Source organism: Neovison vison, chromosome 11, assembly GCF_020171115.1.
Source record: "Neovison vison isolate M4711 chromosome 11, ASM_NN_V1, whole genome shotgun sequence".
Lineage (NCBI taxonomy): Eukaryota > Metazoa > Chordata > Mammalia > Carnivora > Mustelidae > Neogale > Neogale vison.
In genome coordinates, this window is record NC_058101.1 from 65,839,313 (window position 1) to 65,860,677 (window position 21,365).

The 21,365-nt window shown below is 60.7% G+C and overlaps 1 protein-coding gene across 3 annotated transcripts in view; it reads left to right on the forward strand.

The window, feature by feature from the left end:
• The first annotated feature begins 2,821 nt into the window (after positions 1-2,821).
• HTRA3 (HtrA serine peptidase 3) overlaps positions 2,822-21,365 on the forward strand; it is a 29,487-nt gene continuing 10,943 nt past the window's right edge. For 2 of the 3 annotated variants that reach the window (XM_044267866.1, XM_044267865.1), the window contains exons 1-6: positions 2,837-3,221; positions 13,457-13,556; positions 16,484-16,706; positions 18,492-18,686; positions 19,254-19,286; positions 20,555-20,669. In XM_044267866.1, coding sequence (XP_044123801.1) covers positions 2,837-3,221; positions 13,457-13,556; positions 16,484-16,706; positions 18,492-18,686; positions 19,254-19,286; positions 20,555-20,669 — 1,051 coding nt within the window. Of the gene's footprint in view, positions 3,222-13,456; positions 13,557-16,483; positions 16,707-18,491; positions 18,687-19,253; positions 19,287-20,554; positions 20,670-21,365 lie in introns of all 3 variants that reach the window. The other variant, XM_044267864.1, reaches the window with a different exon arrangement.

The window sequence follows — 21,365 nt, forward strand, 5'->3', positions numbered from 1 at the left end:
GAAACTTGGACTGAGGAAAGGAGCCTCCTGTCCCACGTATGTCCTGATGGCAGCAGAGCCTCCGCCAACCCTCGGAGGAACATGCAACCCTTCAAGGAACATGCACCCATAGGAGGACAGGGCTCTGGGAGAGACTCAAATTCTGGGGAAGGGGTTCCCAAGCCAGCGCAGACACTCCTGGGGGTGTCCTGGTCTGTGGAGCAGGAGGTGGGAAGCAGCAGGAGCAGCAGGGGGCGCTGCTCCCACTGTCTCCCTGGCAGCTGCCCCTGACATCTGGAAATGGACTCCCCGCTGTAAGCCTGCAGAGCACTCTGGGCTCCCCGCCAGCGCCTGCTCACTGTGGCCTCCGGGAGCCCAGCCACATCAGGGGAGAATAGACAACCCCGGGGACCACATCCTGCTTCCAAGTGCGGGAGGGAAGTTTGTATGTGTCCTTCAGCTCTGGCCTTCAATTTCCCCATCTGGACAAGTAATAGATAGCCCATGGGCCAGGTGGTTGTAAAGGACATAGGTGGCCATTGGGGGCAGTGTGGTCTTGAGGGAAGAGCTTGGACCCGACTGGCAGAAAGGCCCAGAGCTGAGTCCCAGCCTGCTGTGACCTTTACCTTCTGCAGCCTTCCCAAAGGACCTTAATACCAGTCTCCTAGGTGTGTGAATATTGAATCAATGGAGGCAGGCACGGTCCTCCAGGGCCCAGAAGCACCAGTGGCTGTCACTTGTAAGCCGCAGGGGGTCGTACAACTCCAGTCTGCAGCAGTAGCCAGCCCTGGAGCCCCTCTGGAGACTCAGTTTCCCCATCTATACACAAAAGGGAGAGGAGAAATGAGTTCTTGGCCCCACCTGAAGGTCTCTGCTCTTCCGGGCACCGTGGTATCCAGGCACCCAAGAGCCCTGCCCTGAGGGGTGGACATCTACAGTGTGATATGTCCCCCAGCTCCCCAAAGTGCGCACTCTGGGTCATGATGCCCCCCTTGTGTGGGCCCCTCCTTCTACCCCCGAGACCTGAGCCCACCCTGCAGGTCCCCAGCCCCTGGCATTCCAGCTTATTCCAGGGAAGGGCCCGAGGTTCTCCACATCTTTAAGGCAAAATGCATTTCCAGGTTTTTTGAAGCAGAATATATGTGTCGTATTGCTCTTATACTAGGAGAAGCCCCACCTCCCTTTGCACCCGCTGCCCTGTTGTCCTTCACCTCCGTGGTTAAGGCCACTGCCTCTTTCAGGCCCCATGGGTGCTCATGCCCTGGGTCCCCCAGCCCTTGCTCCCACGACCTTCACAGTCAGAGTCACTCCCTGCAACACACTTGTCCGCCAGGGCCTCCTGACCTGTCCGCAGTGCCCAGTCCTTAGGGATGGGACCCACCCTCAGCCCCATCCCTGTCCCCCTGCTGCCTGTCCCTCCTTTGGGAGGAGGTTCCTAACCTGGGTGTCCATAACCTGGATGAGAACACATGTCCTTATTTTCACCAACGCCTCCCCCTGAAGCTCATTCCCTTCACTGGCAAAGTAGGCTCGAGCCACAGAGCCACCTGGGACTGTCACCGAGAGAATGCTTATGTCCAGGCCACGCTGGCTGCTGCAGCACCCCCTCCCCCCAAGAATCCCTTCTGCTCAGCACTGCCTGGAAATCTTGGCTGGTGACCCGTCACTGGCCAGATGTTGTCACTGAACACACTCACCGAGAAGCCCATGTATATATCACGGACTGATTTGTCGTTCTGTGTACTTAATTCCTGTGTTCTGGTAGTGCTGTATCCCTTCTAATGCTGTGCAGTTTGTTTTAAGCATTTAAAAAAAAAGCGTGCTGCGAGCCAGTCTTCCCAGGCATTACAGGATGAGGACCCCCAGGTCCAGGGTCTGCACATACACGTTTTCTCTTGTGCAATGAGTAGCCACTCTGATTTGCCTCTGCTTCCAGAGCCTCTAACCAGGCGGTGGCCAGCTCCTGGGGTGCCCTCTGTCAGCCCCCAGCCCCGTTGCTGCCTGCATCGCCCACCCCTTCCCTGGGGTCCTCCCAGCAATCCTGGGAAGGAGCAAAACCCTCTTCATTGCCCTTCTGTGCAGGGGGAAACCGAGGCACAGAGCTGCAACCCACTCCCAGGATCAGAGAGCACAGAGAGCTGGAACTAGAATCCCCAGGCAGACAGAACTGTGAGACATGGCAGACAGATGGCCATATCCTCCAAGCTGTAAAGAGTGAGGACAGAAGTCAGGCACAAGGTCGTTCCTTCTGGGAAGTTTGTCCCCAGGGGAGGTGGGAAGCCAGGAGGGGTGACATCTGCCTTCCAGCGCTGGAGCTGGGGGAGGAGAGCGCACTGGGGAGGAGGAGCAGGGAGAACTGACTTGCCCAGGTCCCTGGGGAGTGGAGTAGCTCCAGTCCTTGGAACCCTGGACACGGACAGGGCTGGCACAAGGACTCTGGGAGGGCCCGAGGCCTGTGCCTTGGGGTCCCCTCAGACCCGCGGCCGCGCCCCTAGGGCCCGCCCGCTGACCTATATCCCGCCTTTCCCAGACCAGGCAGGCCAGTCCCGCCACTGCCTCTGGGCGGGTGGGTCCAGGCCGGGAAGGCCCGGGGCGGGGCTGGCGGAGGGGCCAAGCCGCCCCTCTCAGCGAGGGCGGGCCGCACGGGCCTTTAAATGCGCTGGGGCCGAGAGAGCTGCGGAGAAGGAGCGGGCGCCTCAGAGGTCCGTGCGCCCGGCATGTCCCTGTGGCCCCGCGGCCCGCCCGCCTGAGCCGCCCGCGCATGTGGCTGCGCGCCCGGCCCTGTCCCCTCCGAAAGCGGCTGCCCCCCGGCCCCGGCCGGTCCCCAGTGCTGCCGCCCGCCCCCGGTACCGCCGCTATGCCGGCGCGCGCGCTGCTCCTGACCGCGCTGGCTGCGCTGGCGCTGGCCCGGGAGCCCCCAGCGGCGCCGTGTCCTGCGCGCTGCGACGTGTCGCGGTGCCCGAGTCCCCGCTGCCCCGGCGGCTACGTGCCGGATCTGTGCAACTGCTGCCTGGTGTGTGCGGCCAGCGAGGGCGAGCCGTGTGGCCGCCCTCTCGACTCGCCCTGCGGGGAGAGCCTGGAGTGCACGCGGGGCGTGTGCCGCTGCCGCTGGGCACACGCTGTGTGTGGCACCGACGGGCACACCTACGCCAACGTATGCGCGCTGCAGGCGGCCAGCCGGCGCGCGCTGGAGCTCTCAGGGACCCCCGTGCGCCAGCTGCAGAAGGGCGCCTGCCCATCGGGTAAGCGCTCTGCCGGGGAAACGGGTGGGGGGGTGGGACTAAACGTGCCCCCCGAGGAAATTGAGGCGCAGAGCTGGGGAGGAACCTCGAGGTCCGCACTGGCTGTACAGGATGGGCGGAGATTATCTAACCAGATCCCTGGCCTTGCGAGTGGGGAAACTGAGGCCTAAAATCACAGAAGTAGTGAAGGGTGAAACCCAGTGCCCTCCTGATCACCCAAGGGGTCTGGTCTAGCTCCTTCCTTCCCTGTGTCTCTCTGGCCTGGTCAAAACGTACCTGTCTGGTGTCTGGTTTTGGCTGGTCCCATATTCCTGCTCTGTCCGGGTGCTGGCTGGGAAAAAATCTTTCCTGGGCTTCAATCTAACCCAGAGCGGATGTTCTCTTGAGCAGCATCCAGTGTTTCCTTTCTTTTTAGCAGCACTTAGAGTTCAAGTCTCCAAGGGGCTGCCTGGGAATGGTAAGCAAGGCTGTGGGGTCTCTGCGTGGCTTCATGCTTCCTGGGACAGGCTCCTGAGGGGGGACTTCCTTTTTCCCTTCAGACCCTGGGACAGCCTCCCCCAGGACTGCTTCTTGCCGCACCGCTGGACCCTGAGCCTGGAAGAAAATGCTAGAAAACCCTGCTGCCCCTTTATTGGTTGAGGGCACCTCTTAGGAAGTCAGTTCAGTAGGGACCCACTCACGGTCACCATGTGCTGGGTGCTGAGCCCCAAGTTCATGGAGATGAGTAGAGCCCTGTGTGTGCCCTCAGTTTACAGCCGCTGGGGGGAGACGCTGACCATGGGGCCTGGCTCTGCGGGGCCCTGGGAGCACCATGGGGAACCTAGCTGCCTGGGGTGCTGAGAAGACTTCGGGGGTAAGGAGCATCTGAACTGAATCCCACGGATGAGGGGGGACGGTCCTCCAGGTAGTGGTAGGGAACGGTTCTCTAGGAAGGGGGGAGAGCGTGAGGCCCCATGTGGAGAGCATGGAGCCGGGAACAGCTGGCGTGGAGTAGAGGTGGGAGGTGGGGGGCGACAGCCGCGGCTGGGCAAGCTGGCGGGGATGGGGGGACGAGCGGCCACGAGTGTCCTGTCATTGTCTTAGACTCCATCCAGTAGGCCAGAATTCCCCGGGTTGGGTCTGGTATTCTGAAAATGAGTGTCTCACAGCCCGAAAAGTTTGGGAGCATAAACACCATCCGTGCGGTGCTGATTCACACTAGCTTTGAGTCTGTCAGAAGTTCTGAGAGAACCTGCAGTGAGGAAAATACACAGACACACACAGGATCATAAAACCCAGGGTTTTGCTGGCAGAACTCGTATGCCTTCCTCCGGGCACCCTGGGGTTCTGGGGAGCCTGGTTTGGGAAGACCATGTAGGATTAAGTGTGATTATTTGGGGGAGCCAGTGAAGGGCTTTAAGGAAGTTGAGGGTGATAGGGTCAGATCTGTGTTTAGACTGTGCCCTGGAGAGCGAGGGGTGGAGGCGGGGTGCCCTGCGGAGTGTCTGAGACGGGCGTTGGCATTGAATGAGCGCCCGCTGTGGCCCATCTGCCCAGGGGCTTGGCACCGGCTGCCCCACTTCAGGCAAATGGCTCCGAGAGACAGCTTGCTTGTGTCCATGGGGCCCCCAACCCTGACTCCTTCATGTGAGGGACACTACTAGAATAAGGCTCCAGGGCTGGGGAAGGGAGGGTCCCAAGCATTTCAGAACCCACATTTCTTGAGGATAGAGGCCCCATTTGTAAAGCACCTTGTCTGTGTGTCCAGCTGGTGACACGGGGCCCCGTCCGTGCCTGGGACAACCTTGACGTGGGGGCGGTAAGAAGCCGGGAGGAGCCTGATCCCAGACAAGTGCAGAGGTCAATCGGCAAGCAGGAGGGGGCTGCCATCACAAGGTCACGGGCTGGGGCTCTCACGTGGGGCCTTAGACACGCTGTGCACCCCGGTTTCCTCTCCTGCTGTGACAGGTGCCAGGGAGAACCGTGGCAGGGACCATGAGCCCTGTGGGTACATTAGCACCCTTGGCAGACGACTTAACTGTGTTAGGACTCCCACCGTGTCTGGTCTACCCAGCCAGGCTGGCTTCTGTGCTGAGCTGCGGAAGGTGAGCTGGATCTCTCCCAGCAGAGGATGGGGCGGACAGGAGGGACCGGAGCAAAGCAGAGGCAGAAGGACCAGCCTCACAGGCATAGGAGGCCGCAGCCCTGACCTGGCCAGAGCCCCAGGGGCAAGGGCCCTGGGAAGGATCTGGGGCCTGCGAGAGGCGGGTGGGGAGGCCTCGGTCGTGCAGGGCTGGGGTCTGTGCCCATGGGGCACGTTCTGGTCTCTGTGGGCCCACCCTCACTCCTGGGGCCCATTCTGTCAGCATCACCCATGCTCGAGGACCGCAGATACCAGGTTTCTGCCAGTTCCTTGCGCTAAACCTAGTCCGTAGGGAATGGTTGCTGCACCAGGGTCTCTGGCTTGCGCTGTTTACCTGCCTCTGCCAGTCTGGCTCTTCTCATGGCACAGATGCACTCAGGGAGGAAAAGAGCAGTCAGGTGATCGGTGTGAGGTCACCAGGCCAGGAAGTGACCCAGCCAGGCCAGGACCCTGCTCTGGCTGGCTCTGAAAGCTACACTATCACGGGGCCTAGGCTTTCTTCTGCAGATGAAGGCAGCAGGGTCCCCAAGCTCCAGAGTCCTGGTCAGGCCGGGGTCGCTGGCTCCACGGGGTTCAACCTCCATCAAGTATCACGGGCAGCATTGTCCACTCTGCCTCTGTCCTCCCAAGGTTCCGGCCGGAGGTCGGTGGGTGATGTCACACGTAGTGTCCAGCAAGGGGCTGCACATCCTGGGGGTTTCCCTCACAAAACTCCCACCGGCTCACCATCCTTCACCTTGAACTGCCTTCGGGTGTCCAGGCGCTGATGATGGGGGTCCAGTCCCCAGTGCCTGGCTTGTCTCTGGGCAGGAATCCTGTGTCTCTGCTGGCTGTGGTCCTCAGCCGGCAAGTTTAGGCCACACGTATTTGTCATGTGACCTTCCCCTGGCTCCTTACTTCCACCCACAGGCGAGCCCTCAGCTCCCCCTGGAACCTGACCCCGAGCCATTCTTGCCCCACCTCCCTCATCCTTCCACACAGTGTCCCCAATAACCTAGATCAATCCATTCTGCCAGTCCCAGCAGGACCGCCCTCAGCAGCTCCCCAGTGCTGAATGACCCACGAGGCCCTGTGCTGTCTGGCCCCTCCCACCCCATAGGGCCACCTCACCCTCCGTGCTCCCGCCCACCCAGCTGCTCCCTGCCACAGTGCCCTTGCACGTGCTGTGCATGCAGCCTCAGATGCCTGTTCCCTCACCTTCATGGAACCACATCCTCATATCTCTGGGCCTAGATGTCCTACTACCCCCTAGCTGCCTTCCCTGACCACTACGCCCAGGCAACCACATCCTCAGCCCCGTGAGCCCACCCCAGGGTCCCTGCAGACCCTCTCTTCACCAGTGGGACCAGGCGTCTCTGTCGTATCTCTGTCTCACCAGCTCTGACCCTCACAGGGTGGGGGTCTGGCCTTGATTCTTTACCAGGCCTGCTCCAGCACCTGGCACACAGTAGGGACTGTGGAGTGAATGGATCATCTGTGCGACAGGTGAATCGCCTATGACCCTCCGACCCTCCAGCCCTCCTTGCCTACCCCCATGGGAAGAGGGCTCACTACACTTCCAGCAGCTCTGTGGAGCCCCGTCTCCACAGGCGGCCTGGCGACTGGCTGGGTAAACATGGAGACAAATGTGCTCCATGGGTCTGTAGGGAGAGGAGGCTTCCTTGTTCCCCTAAGCAGAGCCCCGTGACCACAAAACCTCCCTGCCCCCAACTGCAGACACATAGGTCTCCACACACACAATTAGTTCAAAACTTAGAGCCCGAGGGCAGTTCACAACTGGTGTTCGATAATCTGCCTGGATTGTGCAAGCCCAGTGCAGGTTCCGACGGCGTCTCTCCCTGTTTTATTTATTTAAGAGCTTTGCTCAGTGTTTGAGTTATAATCCCCTTCGTGACTTCCTGCGCATGTCTTGAATTTCAGCCACGGGGACCAGGCAGTGTGATGCTTCCCATCCTTCTCTGCCTGCCCACATGCTGGACGGCAGAGACAGGAACCCCATCAGAGAGGGGAGCAGAGACCGGGGTGCTGAGCAGCTGGATTCTCTGACCAGGGTGGGGCCCAGGGAACACCCCAACCCTCTGTGCTCCTGATATCAGCCTGGAGGGGTGGCCGGGGTCCCACAATGACCCCTGGGGTCTGCCTGCTCAGACTTCTCCCCGGGCCCTGCACCTCCACACAGCAGTCCAAGGGGAGTGTCATAAGACTTGGATCTCCCTGCTCAAAGCCCAGCCATGGCTCCCACTGCTTTCAAGACCAACCAGGCACAGACTTCTGATGCCACCTGGCCTCCCCTTCCTGCCTGGCTTCATCCCTGTTAGCAGGTCCGTATGAAATCCCCACTCTTGTCTTGTGAGGGACAGATGACTATGTGAAGAACCTCACTGAGGGAGACACCACCTCCAGAAAGGGAAAGGCTTCCTGGAGGAGGTGGCATATAGACAGCCATTTAGAGGTGGGTGCAAAGAGCACCTGTGCAGAGAAGGATGGCGGGAAACGCTGTGAGGGTGACCCATCCTCAAGGGGCGAAGAGCCACTGAAGGTTTATGGGTAATAGGTGTGCAGAATACAGATGGGCCCAGCCAGTGGGAGGGAGGCCAGTGCCCTGGGCGGGGAGAGCTGATGAGACCTGAGGATGTCTGACAGGGGCTGGTCGAGGGGCTGATCAGGTACGGGGGGGGGGGCACCCTGGGGCCCGTGGCAACAGACTGGCTGGTGAGCGACCACGTCCACGTGTCTGTGGCAGGCACCTGGTTAAGTGGGTGGCATGTCCTGCCCTAGGGTCTGAGTATCACCTCCTCCCGGGCCTTGCTTGGAGGAAGAAAAGCCGTCAGGTTTACCAAGGTCCAGGGGGAGACACCAGGCTTGTCTTCGGGCCATCAAAGCCTTACACGTGCATTATTTAGGTCTTGTTGTCATGGCCCTCTATAAGAAAAAGCTCAGCCGGGGCCAGTCCTACCCCAGGTGGGGAGGGACAGCTTTGCCGGAGCCCAGGTCCCCTGAGTCTCCATCTGCGGCTCTGTGCACAGGGCCGACCTCCAGCGCCTTGAGGAAGTGGCTTTCCTGTTTGATTTTGATAACCGTGTTAGATAAATGGTAAGAAAGAGAATAAAGTCACAGACACCTTGTCCTCAGCGCAGTGAAGATGTGGCTGGGACGTACATGAATGTGCCCTAAACCGAACGCCATGTCTAGTGTGAGAAGGAGCCAGAGAACCCTTGGAGCTATGTAGTGCCCAGTGTGTCCAACTGTATGCTTCAGCCCCTGTAGCGCATGGTAGGCAGAGCCAGAACTGAGACTCAGTTCTGTTCTCATGTCCAAGTGCTCAGCGGTAAGTCCCAGCTACCCCACCTGCAAGTCTCCTAAGCTCTCTGCACCTCGGATTCATCTGTGAAATGGGACCTTTCTGGCTGGGTCACTGGACAATCAGTGAGGTGAGGCATTAAAGCTAACAGACTTGAGTACGAATAGACCTCAATACTGATGAGTGGGTGTTTCTGATATAAATGGAATTTGTGGGAGAGGAAAAATAGCAGAGGAAGGAATGTGCTGGAAGGCAGTGTTCGTGGAAGGGCTGCCCTGTGTCCAAGGGAATTCCACGGACCTTGTTCAGTGCACGATCTCGCCGGGGAGCCTGGGCCCAGTGGAGTCAGCCACTGGACCAGTTAGGGCAGGGAGGGTTTCTTGTCAGAGGAGAGCCACAGGCTGACCCCACCTTGGCTTCCAGGTTACACAGAGTCCTGGGTACCCTTTCGATAAAGGTCAGATAAGCTGGTGGCAGAGCCCCTCCTCTATGAGGCTGGCACATTAGAAGATCCAGACTGACCCCAAGTCGAAGTCTGGCCAAGCTGGGCGCCCCTGGGCAGGACAACCCATCACTGACTAAAGAGGACCAGCCCGGAGCAGAGGAGGCGTAAAGGACCTGGCTCTGGGCCTTAGGGCGTGGGTCTCCTGGTCTGTGAAATGGGCAAAGATCCTGCCTCGCATAAAGGCTTTGAGACTTCACTGGTCTCATAAATGCCCGGAGCTCCCTGTATGTGGCTGCTGGGCGGGACTCATGCGGGTGGAACCCTGCATCCAAGGGCCGGAGCCTGGGGCCGAGGGCCACAGACAGCAGCACCTTGCCCCCTGGGAGCCACAGTGGGATCTGAGACCCCTGTTCCTGGCTGGGTGGGGAGACTGTCACCTGGGGACAGGCAAGTTTTCAAGAGCAAGAAAAACACAGGGAACTTTTCCAGGAACTAGTTAAACCCGGGAGGCGGCTCCTGGGGCTTCAAAGCCTGCCCCTGGTGGGCGAGTAGGGCCTTTGGGGGGGGCACTGGGGGTCGTGGAGGGGCCCCGAGATGGTGCATTTGTTCCCACAGAGCCTTCATGCACTCCTTGCTTATTCATGTGTTCTCTTGCTGCTCCCTGCTCAGTGCTGTGGAATGGGGGTGTCCAGGCCATGGGGACCGTCAGAGGGACACGCCTTGGGAGGGGTCATGAGGGGCTGTGAGACCCAGAGGGGTGAGAGCGGTCACTGAGCCTGCCAAGTCGGGGCAGTCTCCCCAGACAAGGTGTGCTGGCCCCAGCTTGAAGGATGAGGGAAGGGACATTCCTGACAGAGGGAACCGGAGTTGGGGGTCTGGGGGAGAAGGGCAGCAGGGGAGGCTGCAGATGCAGATGGAAGCCAGATGCCTGGGTCCCTCAACGCACTGATAAGATGTTGTCATCTGGTGTGCAGGCTCTTTAGCATTATGGACAGATGGGCACAGGTGGGGCTTTGCGGTCATCTGCAGACAGCCCTCCCATCCCAGTTCATAGCTAACCACTCGGTTAGACAGGTGGGGGCTTTTTCTGATAGAATAAGGGCAGTGACCTCAGAGTTAGAGTAACAGAACTGGGTCTCAGTCCATGCTGTGCATTATGAGCTGGAGGGCTAGTGCATACAGTTGGGCAGGCTGTGCACTGCACAACTCCAAGGGAAGCCAGTCACACTGTGATCTTTGTTAAGAATGGTTTTGCGCAGTGCACAGCCTATCCCTGAGCTCTGCGGGTGCAAGAATGTTGGGGCGGAGCCCAGAAGCCCAGCTTCTCTCCCTGCCGCCCCTGGTCCCAGGCTCTCCCATCCTGGCTGTGCCCCTTCCTCTCCCCGGAGGCGCCACAGGACACCTGGCCTTGATTGCTTCGCCCTGTGTCAAATTCCTCCCGACTAGAACTTCCAAAGCCTGTGAATTACAGTTTATTTTTGAAAACAAAACAAAACAAAATGCTAACAGCTGAATCTGGTCGGGACTGACTGTTGACTTCAAAACTTTGGCTGGAGGATGGGGTGGGGGAGGGATTGTCAAAACCCCAAATAAACAGAGTCTGCTTTCCAGCCGTGGGGCCCAAGGTTTTCATGTGGAAAGAAGCGGTGGGAACCGAGTCCTCCCTGCCCACTGATTCATGGGGTGATTCATCTGTGTGTGGGGAGGAGGACCAGGAAACAGGCCCTACCCCGCCCCACCACCCCCCTCCCCACCGCCCACCATGGTAGGTCTGCTTAAAGGGACAGAACCTGGCTGGGCCCAGGTCCCCAGCTGGCTGACCCTGGAGCCCCACCGGGGTGCCCCAGGCCCTGGCTCAGGTCAGGCTCAGGCTCTGAAGTCCCTGGAACTTGGCTCGAGGCGTCGCTGGGCTTCCCTCTGCCCCATCCGCTGTCACCCCGGGGCTGTGCCTGGCTGGTCACTTGAATGCCCCACATGAGAGGGCGTGCCATGGGCAGGGCATTGTGCTGGGAAACCCTCTGGGAGGGAGAAACTCATTGTGCTGGGGGCCTGCCTGGAGGAGGTGGGATTTGCGTTGTTCCCCCAGACAAGCTGGAGCATCTTGCTAGGGAGCAATGGGGAACGGTCTGTGTGGGTGAGGCACAGGGAGGCAGGTGATAGAGCAGAGACTTAGAGTAAATGGCTCAATGGGTTACACAGAAGGGGCGGGGATGGGTGACATCTGATGTGGCCCTCGGGGACTGCCCGCCCCAGCACAGCATAGTGGGCACGCGCCTTGGCCAGGGTGAGCCCAGCACACATGGGAGAGGTGCAGACCCTGCCAAGCGCCCACCCATGGAAGGGAGAAGGGCCCGGGGCAGGGATCCTCTGTGCCTGAGGCCATAGGAATGACCTGGTGAGGAGTGTCCCGGTCCCGTCAGAGACCAGAACCTGGACAAGCCAGCAGTTTCTGTGGCTGGTTTCCTTCCCTCTGCCTGGAAGCAAGACCAGGACTTGGGCTTCCAGGGGCCTCGGGGTAGGGGAACAGAGCTGGCCTTAGGCCCCACAGCTGACGGGTGGCTTCGCCTGCAGAGTTTTGGGGACGATTGGCAGTCCTGCGTGGAAATCAATGCGTGGGACAGCCCCTGGGACCCTTTTTACCGTGAGCCCTGAAGCGCAGATCCCGCCCCTCCAAGGGTTTTGCCAACTGTGGGGGAAGGCTCCCAGACAGAGTAGCCCCTGGCTGCCTGCAGTTGGGTGGGCGAGGGGCTGGCTGACAACAGGTCCCATCTCCCAGACAGGCTCCGGCCACCCCCGCACAGGCCGCCTTTGGTTTAGGCTGACCGCAGTGGCCTGGACCCCTGTGTGTGAGTCCCTAGCTGAGAGGCAGACGTCGCAGAATTGGTGGATGGGGTCTCCTTTCCAACCCTGACCTTGGGGCCCAAGGGGAGCCCTCTCCTGACCCACCCAGAGTCCCAGTCTGGGCATAATGGGGAGCCGGGGCATGGGGGTGGGCACTGGGGATGGGTGAGGGGCCTCTAAAGGGAAGAGCCCCTGGCCAGAGTTCAGAACATGCTTCTCCAACTCGACCTGCATCCTCGGGCAGGAGGATACGTCTCAGCGAGCCACATGGTCACCCCACCTGTGAGGGGGAGGCATGGACCCCCTCCCTGGTTGCCCCCCTCAATGTGGGGAGAGTGGTCGGGATGTGGGGGGCCTGCATGTACCCACACATGTTTATGGGACACACGGGGTGGGCATGCTACCAAGCCTCTGGACAAAACCAACAACTAGAGTCTCACTAGATCCTCATGCCTCCCAGAGACTGAGAACAGCCTCAGCTGCAGAACTAGACTTCGCAGGCTGAGCCCTGCTGGCTCCCCCACACGGGTGCTGGGGGCATGGTGGGCCCCCCCGGGCAGAAGCCTCACCCCTGCAAGTCACACTCATACCCAGTTCCCATGGGTCAGTGGGGCGGTTGGGGAAGGGGGCATCCATCCTCCATCTCGTTTTTAGACCAGCAGTCAAGGCTCAGAGAGGGTGAGTGGCTTGCCTAAAGCCACACAGTTGGAGGCGGGGTGCCCGGCCAAGCCCAGTCCACCTCCAGCCGTCTGCTCACTCGGGGACCAATCATAAGCAGCGCCAGGCAGCGTGGGTTCCAGGGGGCACTAGTCTCTGTTGGGCATCCAAGAGTCCTCGGCACATACCCGAGCAAGGGAGACCAAAGGGGTGTAGGCCCCGTGCCACCCACATCCCTCAGGCCTGCGGTCCTGGCAGGCGCTGCCCCTGCTGCTGACAGCAGCAGAAATCTGAGCCCGCGAGGGTTCCAGGGGAGTTCATGAACCGCCCGGCAAGTCGCACTGGGGCATGGCCAAGTTGGATGAGGGGCCCTGGCGACTCAGACATCCGGAGTCCCGCAGGGCCCAGGAGGGGGTCACGCTGTGGCCAGACCGGGGGGCGAGCCAGGGGCCTCTGCTGGACCCTTGCCCGATCACTGCTCTAGCCCAAGGGCTGGAGGGACCGGCCAGAGCCACAGGGGACGAGGGAGAGGATGGTTGCCTCATGCCACGGCACTGCTGTCTGAGAAAGGGGCAGGGCTCCGAGGGCTGGCTGAGATCGAGCTCCAATGTGAGAATGTCAGGTCGCAGCTGGCAGCTGAGGGCAAGTGTCCCAGCCCGCCCAGTGGCATCAGGGAGGTAACAAGAGGGAGCTCAGCAGGAAGGTCTCTCCTGAATGTCTGGGTGTCACTGTGCTGCTGAGAATCCCTGAGGGGTTCTGAATCCAGTGGGGTCCTTCTCTGGTGGAGTGTCCCCCCAGGGTGGGGGTTCAGGGTGCTGTTGGCAGTGTCCGTGTCTCAGTGAGGTGCCTGGTTCTTTCTGCTAGTGCAGGTCTCCACCAGCTGACCAGCCCGCGGTACAAGTTCAACTTCATCGCGGACGTGGTGGAGAAGATCGCGCCGGCCGTGGTCCACATAGAGCTCTTCCTGAGGTGCGTGAGCCCCTCCCAGCGGCCCCCCATTCTAGCCCTAGAGTGGGCGAAGCCAGGTGCACGTGGGGCGGGAGGGCCTTGTGGATATCTCCGGTTCATGTGCCCCTGGGGAGGGACGCCCCTCTCTGCCTCTGGTCTGCTTACCAAGGGGAGCCCCCCCCGGGCTGCTGGTTTGCTAAACAAGGGTGTCCCATGGGGGAGGGGAGGGGGTGCGTGTCTGAGCTGGGAAGCACCACCGCCCGGGAGCCCGATTGGCCGTGGAATCCTGGAGTCCCCTCCCAGCGCGACATCTACTCCCCAAAGAGAAGACACGGGCAGCAAGACGTCTCAAGTTAAGAGTGCTGCTTCCTTCAGGCTGACCTCACGTGTTGGCCCCTATGTGCGAGGAGGGAGCCGCCAAACCACCCTGATGAGGCGTGCAGGGTCTGAACCCCTCCACGCTGATGGGGAGCAGAGGGAGCCAGGCCCACATGCCCCAGAGTAGACGGTCACCCCATGGCCTCAGGACAGGGTGCTGGGGCCTTGTGTGTTTGCACAGCGCTTTCCCTGGGTAGTGGAGGTGGGCTGGTGTTGAAAGGCCAACACTGAGGCCCAAGGGCGTCCCTGGGGGGGCGGTGCAGGGCAGCGGGGCAGAATCACTCACGCCCTGATCGCTGGCCCCAGCACAGGGCTCCCTGCTCACTGGGTATGGCATTTGCGCAGTGGGAGCCCTTGTCACGGGGCGTCACCGCCCCCCGTCTCTGGAGGGCAGGAACTGTCTTCCCCCCAGCTGGTGCTCCATGGGGCCAGCAGCCAACGCCACAAGCCCCCCGTCAGAACAGCAATGCCCTTGGACCTACTGTGTGCTCCGAGCCCTGGTGGCTGCTGTGCCAAACTGTGTCCCAACAGCCTCAGTGAGTGTCCACCTCTTAGAGGAGAGAGCCAGGCACAGGCAGGACTCACCCCAAGTCAGGACCGGGGGGGTCCAGCCCTCTGTACTGACTGACACCCTGCATTCTAAGGCCCTTTCCACTCTCACGCATGGCTAGGTTCTCATGCTAGGCTTTGAGGTTCCCATTTCCTGGGTGGGGACCCAGGGCCGGGGATCCTCTCCAGGCTCCCAGAGCTGCCGAGGGCCCAGTTAGAATTTGACCCCAGGTCTCTCAGGCCCCAGAGCTGACCCCTTTCTGCCCTTTCTGCAGGCTCCAGACTCCGAAACATGTCATTGAGGAAATTACAACTGGACACACTAAGTGGCACGTCTCTGGCCTTGCCAGTGGCTCAGATGGGGCCAGTGTCTTTCTAGAAGGCTCTGGGCACCGGGCTCCGAGCCAGCTAATTGCTGACTACAGCCCAGCCTGGTCAGATGGTGATGCCTTTGCCACATCAGACTTGGAGGCCCATGTCCCAGGGGGCGGGTGGGCAAGACCAAGTGGGCCAGATCCCAGACATAGATGAGATGCTCACGGAGCCTGGGAGCCTCCACTGTGACCCCTGACCTGAGGGGAGGAGGCCGCTCGCTGCCTCGGGCCCCTCCTGCAGACAGTGACAGCTCCGACCGTGGGCACAGGAGGAGGTCAGGTGCAGCCCCGCCCAGGGCCACACCCAAAGCTGGGCAAGGGCGGAAACTGAGCTCGAGCATGCACAGAGGCTATGGTTCCCTCGCGGCCCAGTGGCCAGGCTGCCTGACCCAGCCCAGTCCTTCGTGTCCCAGGCCACGGCATCTGCACACGTAAACACACAGCCTGCTCCCACATAGGGGGATCGTGAGCACTAAATCATTTGTGTCTGGCCTGGAGCAGTTGGTGATGTGAGCCTGTCACTGGTCCTGCCCACGAGGCAGCCTTTCTGCACTCCCTCACTTCTCTGAGACATCCCCCCATCTCTTGTTCTTTCTCCCCTGCACAGTCCCAGGCCCTTTGGGCTACCCTTTCTCCCTCACCTCTGCTAAGCGGCCTCAGGCACTGAGGACCCGCTCCATCCAGGCCCCTCTGGAATGGTGGAGAGGGTACCGAGCTGTGCCTGGTGTCCCTCCTTCCTGGCATCCTGGCCTTGGCCCGGGGTTCTCTCGGCTCTGGGGAGGCTCGGGCATTGTCCTGCATCCATGAATTCTGACCTCAGACCTTTAGATCTCATGAATGGAAGCAGACGCCTGTCTGAGCGTGCACCGTGCCTGCCACGGTCCAGTGTTCCCTGCCCTGAGTCCCCTGGAGGACGGCGCCGGTGCAGAATTCACGGAGTGGAGCCTGCCACAGGCACTGGGGAAGCACACTGGGATGGCACACGCTGCCCTGTGCCATCTTCTTCCTGAGTAGGCTGATCGTCCTCCCACCCGGGAAGTCACCCCCATGGGGACCTGCCGCAGGACAGCCCCCGCAAAAGCTATGTGCCCATTAGTGCCAATAGCCATCCTGTTTGCTGAGTGACTTCCTGCCTCCAGGCATCACACTCAGCAGGGTACGGTCCCCGTTTCCTAGCTGGGAGACTGACACCTGCCCCCAGCCACGCAGATAGTAAGTGGGATGGGTCCAAGATTAGAGTCCTGGCCTGTCTGGCCCCGAGGCTGAGCAGTCAGGGCTGAGCACGCCTGCCTGTCCTAACAGGCCTAATGTGCATGGGCCTCCATCTCCGCCCAGAAAATTGCAAGTCACAGATGGTCATCCCCTCTGGCTGGCTGTGAAATGGGTCCAGGAGTCAGTGAGCTGGCCAAGGCCACAGCTGGAGGTGGCAGAGCTGGGGTTGGCCCCAGGCCCAGAGACTCCAAAGCCATGATCTTTCACCCGACGCTGGGCTCTGCTCCCCAGCAGCTGATGCATGGCTGCAGCTGGCCCTGTGTCCAGGTCCCCTAGGTTCTTGCGTCCAGGTCCCCGCGTCCAGCCCCATGTCCAGATTCCTGTGTCCAGGCCCCCGCCCGCCCTGACCACCCGCGTGTGCTTACCTCCCCACAGACACCCTCTGTTTGGCCGAAACGTGCCCCTGTCCAGTGGCTCGGGCTTCATCATGTCAGAGGCTGGCTTGATCGTCACCAATGCCCATGTGGTGTCAAGCACCAATGCTGTCTCTGGCCGGCAGCAGCTCAAGGTGCAGCTCCAGAACGGTGACAGCTATGAGGCCACCATCAAGGACATCGACAAGAAGTCAGACATCGCCACCATCAAGATCCACCCGAAAGTGAGTGTGTGGGGGGCACCTACCCAGACCCCAGGGCCCAGAGCTGTGTCAGCCCAGCCTTCCTGGTGGGCACTGGGAAGAAGGGGCCCAAGTCAGATCAGAAACAGGGTGTAGGCCCCCCACCCTGCTTCCCGGAGCTGCCAGCAGAGCTGGGCTGCCGTCCTCCTACCATTTTCACAGGGATGCCCTCCAAAGCCCAGGGACACTCCCAGTGTCCCTCCTGGGCCCACTGCGGGAGATGCCACTGTTCCTGCATGGCCACCAGAGGCTGTGGAGAGCACTGGGACACAGGCCCCCGGTCCCCCTACATCCAGTCCCCCCAGTTGGCTAGGCAGCCCCCAGCGGGGCCACCATCATCCCCCATCCATGACACTGGCTGTTCCAGAAGGCCCCACAGCCCTTGGCAGAAGGGTTGTCAGTGTCCTTCAATTTCAGAAGGGAAACTGAGGCTCGGAGAGGTTAGGCCACTGTCCAAGATCATGCTGACCTAAGACAGAGCTTGTCCAGTGTCGTACTTAGGACCATTGGACAGGGCCGCTACAGGCCGCCCCCGCCACGAGGTTGGCAACCCATGAGGCTGTCTGTGCTGGTGACTTTGGCATGACCTTGAATCTGGCTTCTGCTCTTTCTGAATGAAACCGGAGAGTTTTGGTGATAATGAATCGTTTATGAGGAGTTTCCTTCTTACCTGATGGAGGGAGAAGAGATTTACCCCAGCATGGACCCTTCCCCACATTTCACACTTTGACAGTAGTTACTGAGCCGGGGGACGCCATGCCTGTTCTAGGGATAAGGGTAGTCAGGCGGGGGCGGGGCGGGCGGAGACAGTATGCTCAAGGACAGGCCATGGCAGTATTTGCAGTGAGGCTCCAGGTAGGAAATGCTCTTGGACTTTGTGGGGCCTAAGCGCTATGTGGACACCTCCCAGCTCTGTGGCAACCACAGGTGATACAAACACAGGGTTGTGTGCCAATAAAACTTTATTTACAAAACACTCCAAGGGCCACAGAATGCAGCACACCCCCTCCCCGCCCCCACCGAGGACCCTGGGTCTGGCTGCCGCTAGGTCTCTCCCGTTCCCGGGGCTGTGGCCGAATCCTAGGGCGGGGTGCACCCCGGCCGTCCTCGGGGACCACAGATTCCGGTGGAATCAGTAAGGCCCATGCGCCGTGGTGCCCGCAGGCACCATCAGCAGCCAACACTTCTCCTCAAAGCAGGATCTGCCTCTCGGCTGCTGAGCCCTGCATGGGCTTCCGTTTCCCTGTGTCTATACTGAGAGATCAGGTTGAGCTGGATCAAGGATTCCAACAGTAGGGTTCCACTTCCTCACCTGGGCTCCAGACTTCCTGCAGGACTCTCAGTCTTACGCTTCAGTCTGTGTGTGATACGTTTTGGATGGTATTCACAGAGCTCATCAGATTTCAGAGGGACCTGTGACCTCCGAACCACTGGGCTCCATAACCTCAGAGGCCATGCCCAGCTGGACCCTCCGGGCACCCTCCCTGTGTGTGACCCCTACAGCTGCCTGGGGAACCCATGGTCAGTCACAGAGCAGCTGAGCCCCCATTGCAAGGACCCTGGCCTGGGTCTCTCCTACTGTGGGTCAGCTGGAGGCCAGCCCGGCCTCTCTCTGAGTTGGCGACTTGCCTTGGCCTTGGCCCCTGACAGCTCTGTCCAGCTGCTCCCGCCATCCTGGGACCACCCCGCTGGGGGCCTGGCGTCGATCTGGCTCTGGCCCCAGTGAAGGCAGACAGCTGAGCCTCCCTCCCCATGTCTCCCCTCCAGAAAAAGCTGCCGGCGCTGCTGCTGGGCCGCTCGGCAGACCTGAGGCCCGGCGAGTTCGTGGTGGCCATCGGCAGCCCCTTTGCCCTGCAGAACACCGTGACCACGGGCATCGTCAGCACGGCCCAGCGGGACGGCAAGGAGCTGGGCCTCCGGGACTCAGACATGGACTACATCCAGACGGACGCCATCATCAACGTGAGTCCCTGTCCCTAGAGACTGACCCATCACTCGGCACTTCCACTCACTACCAAGCTCCTTCTTTACGTTCAGCAGATCTCGGGCTCCCTGTGACTTCTGCACCGGGGTGCCAGGTCTGCCAGAGGGGTTAGAAGTGGCTGCCCTGAGCTGAGACATTCAGAGATGCAGAGTCTCTGCCCAAGTCACCCCCAAAACCCCAGCATTCCTTTTGTTGCTGTTAGTATCGTCACTGTAGCTCACAGAGTGCCCAGCCTTGTGGGTTTGCCAAGCTCCGGGCCCTTCTGGAAATGGGAGCCTTTGCAGAGGCCCCTCATGGCTGAGTCTGGAGTGAGCCTGTTAGTCTGTGTGGGGCGCACGGGTCACCCCACAGCCATCCATGTGGCCTCTAGGGCCTCAGCTCCCTTACCTGTGAAATGGGGGTGAAGTGAGGCCTTTCCCTGCCATTGGGGGTAAAATTTGATGACCCATCTCTGTGCCGGTTGGAATGAGGGTCAGAAGACAGAGCTTCAGGGAACCTCGGGTGGGCTCAGGGCTCAGCTCACATCTAGTTTCCTCCCCTTGCAGTACGGGAACTCCGGGGGACCACTGGTGAACCTGGTAAGTGTCCCCAAGGGCAGAAGCCTCTATTTTTCTGGGGATCTGCTCACATGACAGCACAGCCTCAAGGCAGGGATGGAACCCTAAAGAGGGGCCTTGAATCTGTACACCCAACGGTTGGGCTGGAGGCCTGGGAGGAGGACGTGTCCCCAAGCACATGCTGCCCTGGCCCCCTGGGGCCCCCAGAGCAGCTGGGCTGCCCAAGGAAGGAGGATGGCCCAGAACTGAGGCCAGGCAGGACCACGGGCTCAACAAGGACCTGGGGCAGGGGACACATAGGTCAGGGCTGCTCACTGTTCTGGGTCCCGCATTCTTGCTTTTACGTGTGTGCTTAGGGGTATCCTTGTCCTTTCCCAGTCCCCTTGGGTCCCCCCTCCCCCCGTGATCCCATGCCCACCCTGGGTGCCAGGTCAGGCTCATTTTCATCCCAGGTGAGATTTCTAGAATATACCAGGAGTTCAGGTCAGAAATCCATTCAGCTCCTGGGGCCCCGAAATCTCGTGTGCCATCCCCACCCCGGGAGCTCCTGTCCATGCTGCAGCGTGTCAGATGTGAGCATGCCCGCATGACATGCGAACACTGAGGGGTCTCTGGAGGAACCCAGGCAGGGAGGGCTTCCTGGAGGCAGGAACACCTCATCTGGGCCATGGAGAAGGGACATGCAGGAGAAAGCGAGTCTGGGGAGAAGGCACAGCAGGAGCGGGAGGGCTCAGAGGGTGCTTCACCCTGTTCCCGAGTGGCCTGCAGGCGCTCAGTGGGAACCACAGCTCCAGCATGGGTGTTCTTTGTGCCTGGGCTTCATGCTGGAGGACGGAAAATGGGTGCACACCAGGCTATGTCTGGTGACCCAGGCTGTGGCCTTGAAGGGGTGCAAGGTAAGTGTGGAGTGGGAGGCCAGTTCCTGGGGGACAGAGAGGGTGGGGAGCTGCCCTGGCCACACACTCCTAGCCCCACTTCTAGAAGGATGGATGAAAGAGGCTCCAGTCCCAGGGGCCTCATCAGGCCCTCCCCGGGTTGGGGGTGTCCTCCTCAGTGGGCACTACTTGAGGGGCAGACCATGAGCTCCCTGAGCCAGGGAGAGGATGGGCCGGGTTTGGAGGGAGAAGTGAGGTGAACCCCAGAGGGCCTTTCCAGGTCAGCTTCAGCACTGCCCTGAGAGCCCCTCCTCCAGGGGCAGTGATGACCGGCTCGGCCCTGGGAGCCGGGGGTGGACACAGTACTCGGTACTCGGGCTCCGGGGTGATGGCTCCTCTGACCTCCCCGCCCAGGACGGCGAGGTCATTGGCATCAACACGCTCAAGGTGGCCGCCGGCATCTCCTTCGCCATCCCCTCCGACCGCATCACGCGCTTCCTCGCAGAGTTCCAGGATAAGCACGTCAAAGGTAGAGTGGTGCTCTGGGGGCTGCTGAGGCTGGGAACCCCTTCCTTCCCTGGCCACCCCATGCCCGTCCTGAAGTCCCCAGAAGCCTGTACCTCTCAGCTGTGGCCTCTGTCTTCCTCCCCTTACCTCTTGGCCCCGGGCACCCCTGTCCCTCCCAATGCTCCCTTTCTAGTGGGGAAGGGAGGGGTCTCCCACCCACCTCCCACCCACCTCCCACCTCCAGTGGCTTGGGCCACCAGGCTCCACTTCTCTGGGCTGCTGCAGACAGAATTGGTGTGTCCTTTCTTTCTTCCTCCCTCTCTCCCTTCCTTCCTTCCTTCCTTCCTCTCTCCCTCCTCCCTTCCTTCCTCCCTCCCTCCCTCCCTCCCTTCCTTCCTTCCTTCCATCTATCCACCTATCTACCCATCTGCCCTTTTACCCACCCTTCCACCAGCCACTCACCCATCGCCCCTCCCTCCTTCCTTCCTACCACTCTCCACTCTGCTCATCCCCCAAGGACTCCCCCTTTCTGCCTGCTGGTCATACAGCCTGTCCAGGAGGACAGTCTCTCCTCCAGGAGAGTGGAACCCAAGCCCCCAGTCCTTGGAAAGCATCTTCCACTCAGCTCCATCTCCCTGTAGGGATGTCCGGCTCTCCCTAGCCAGGCCTGGATGGCCGTGAGCACCCACCTGAGGGAGGCCTTGGCCAGGCATGGCTG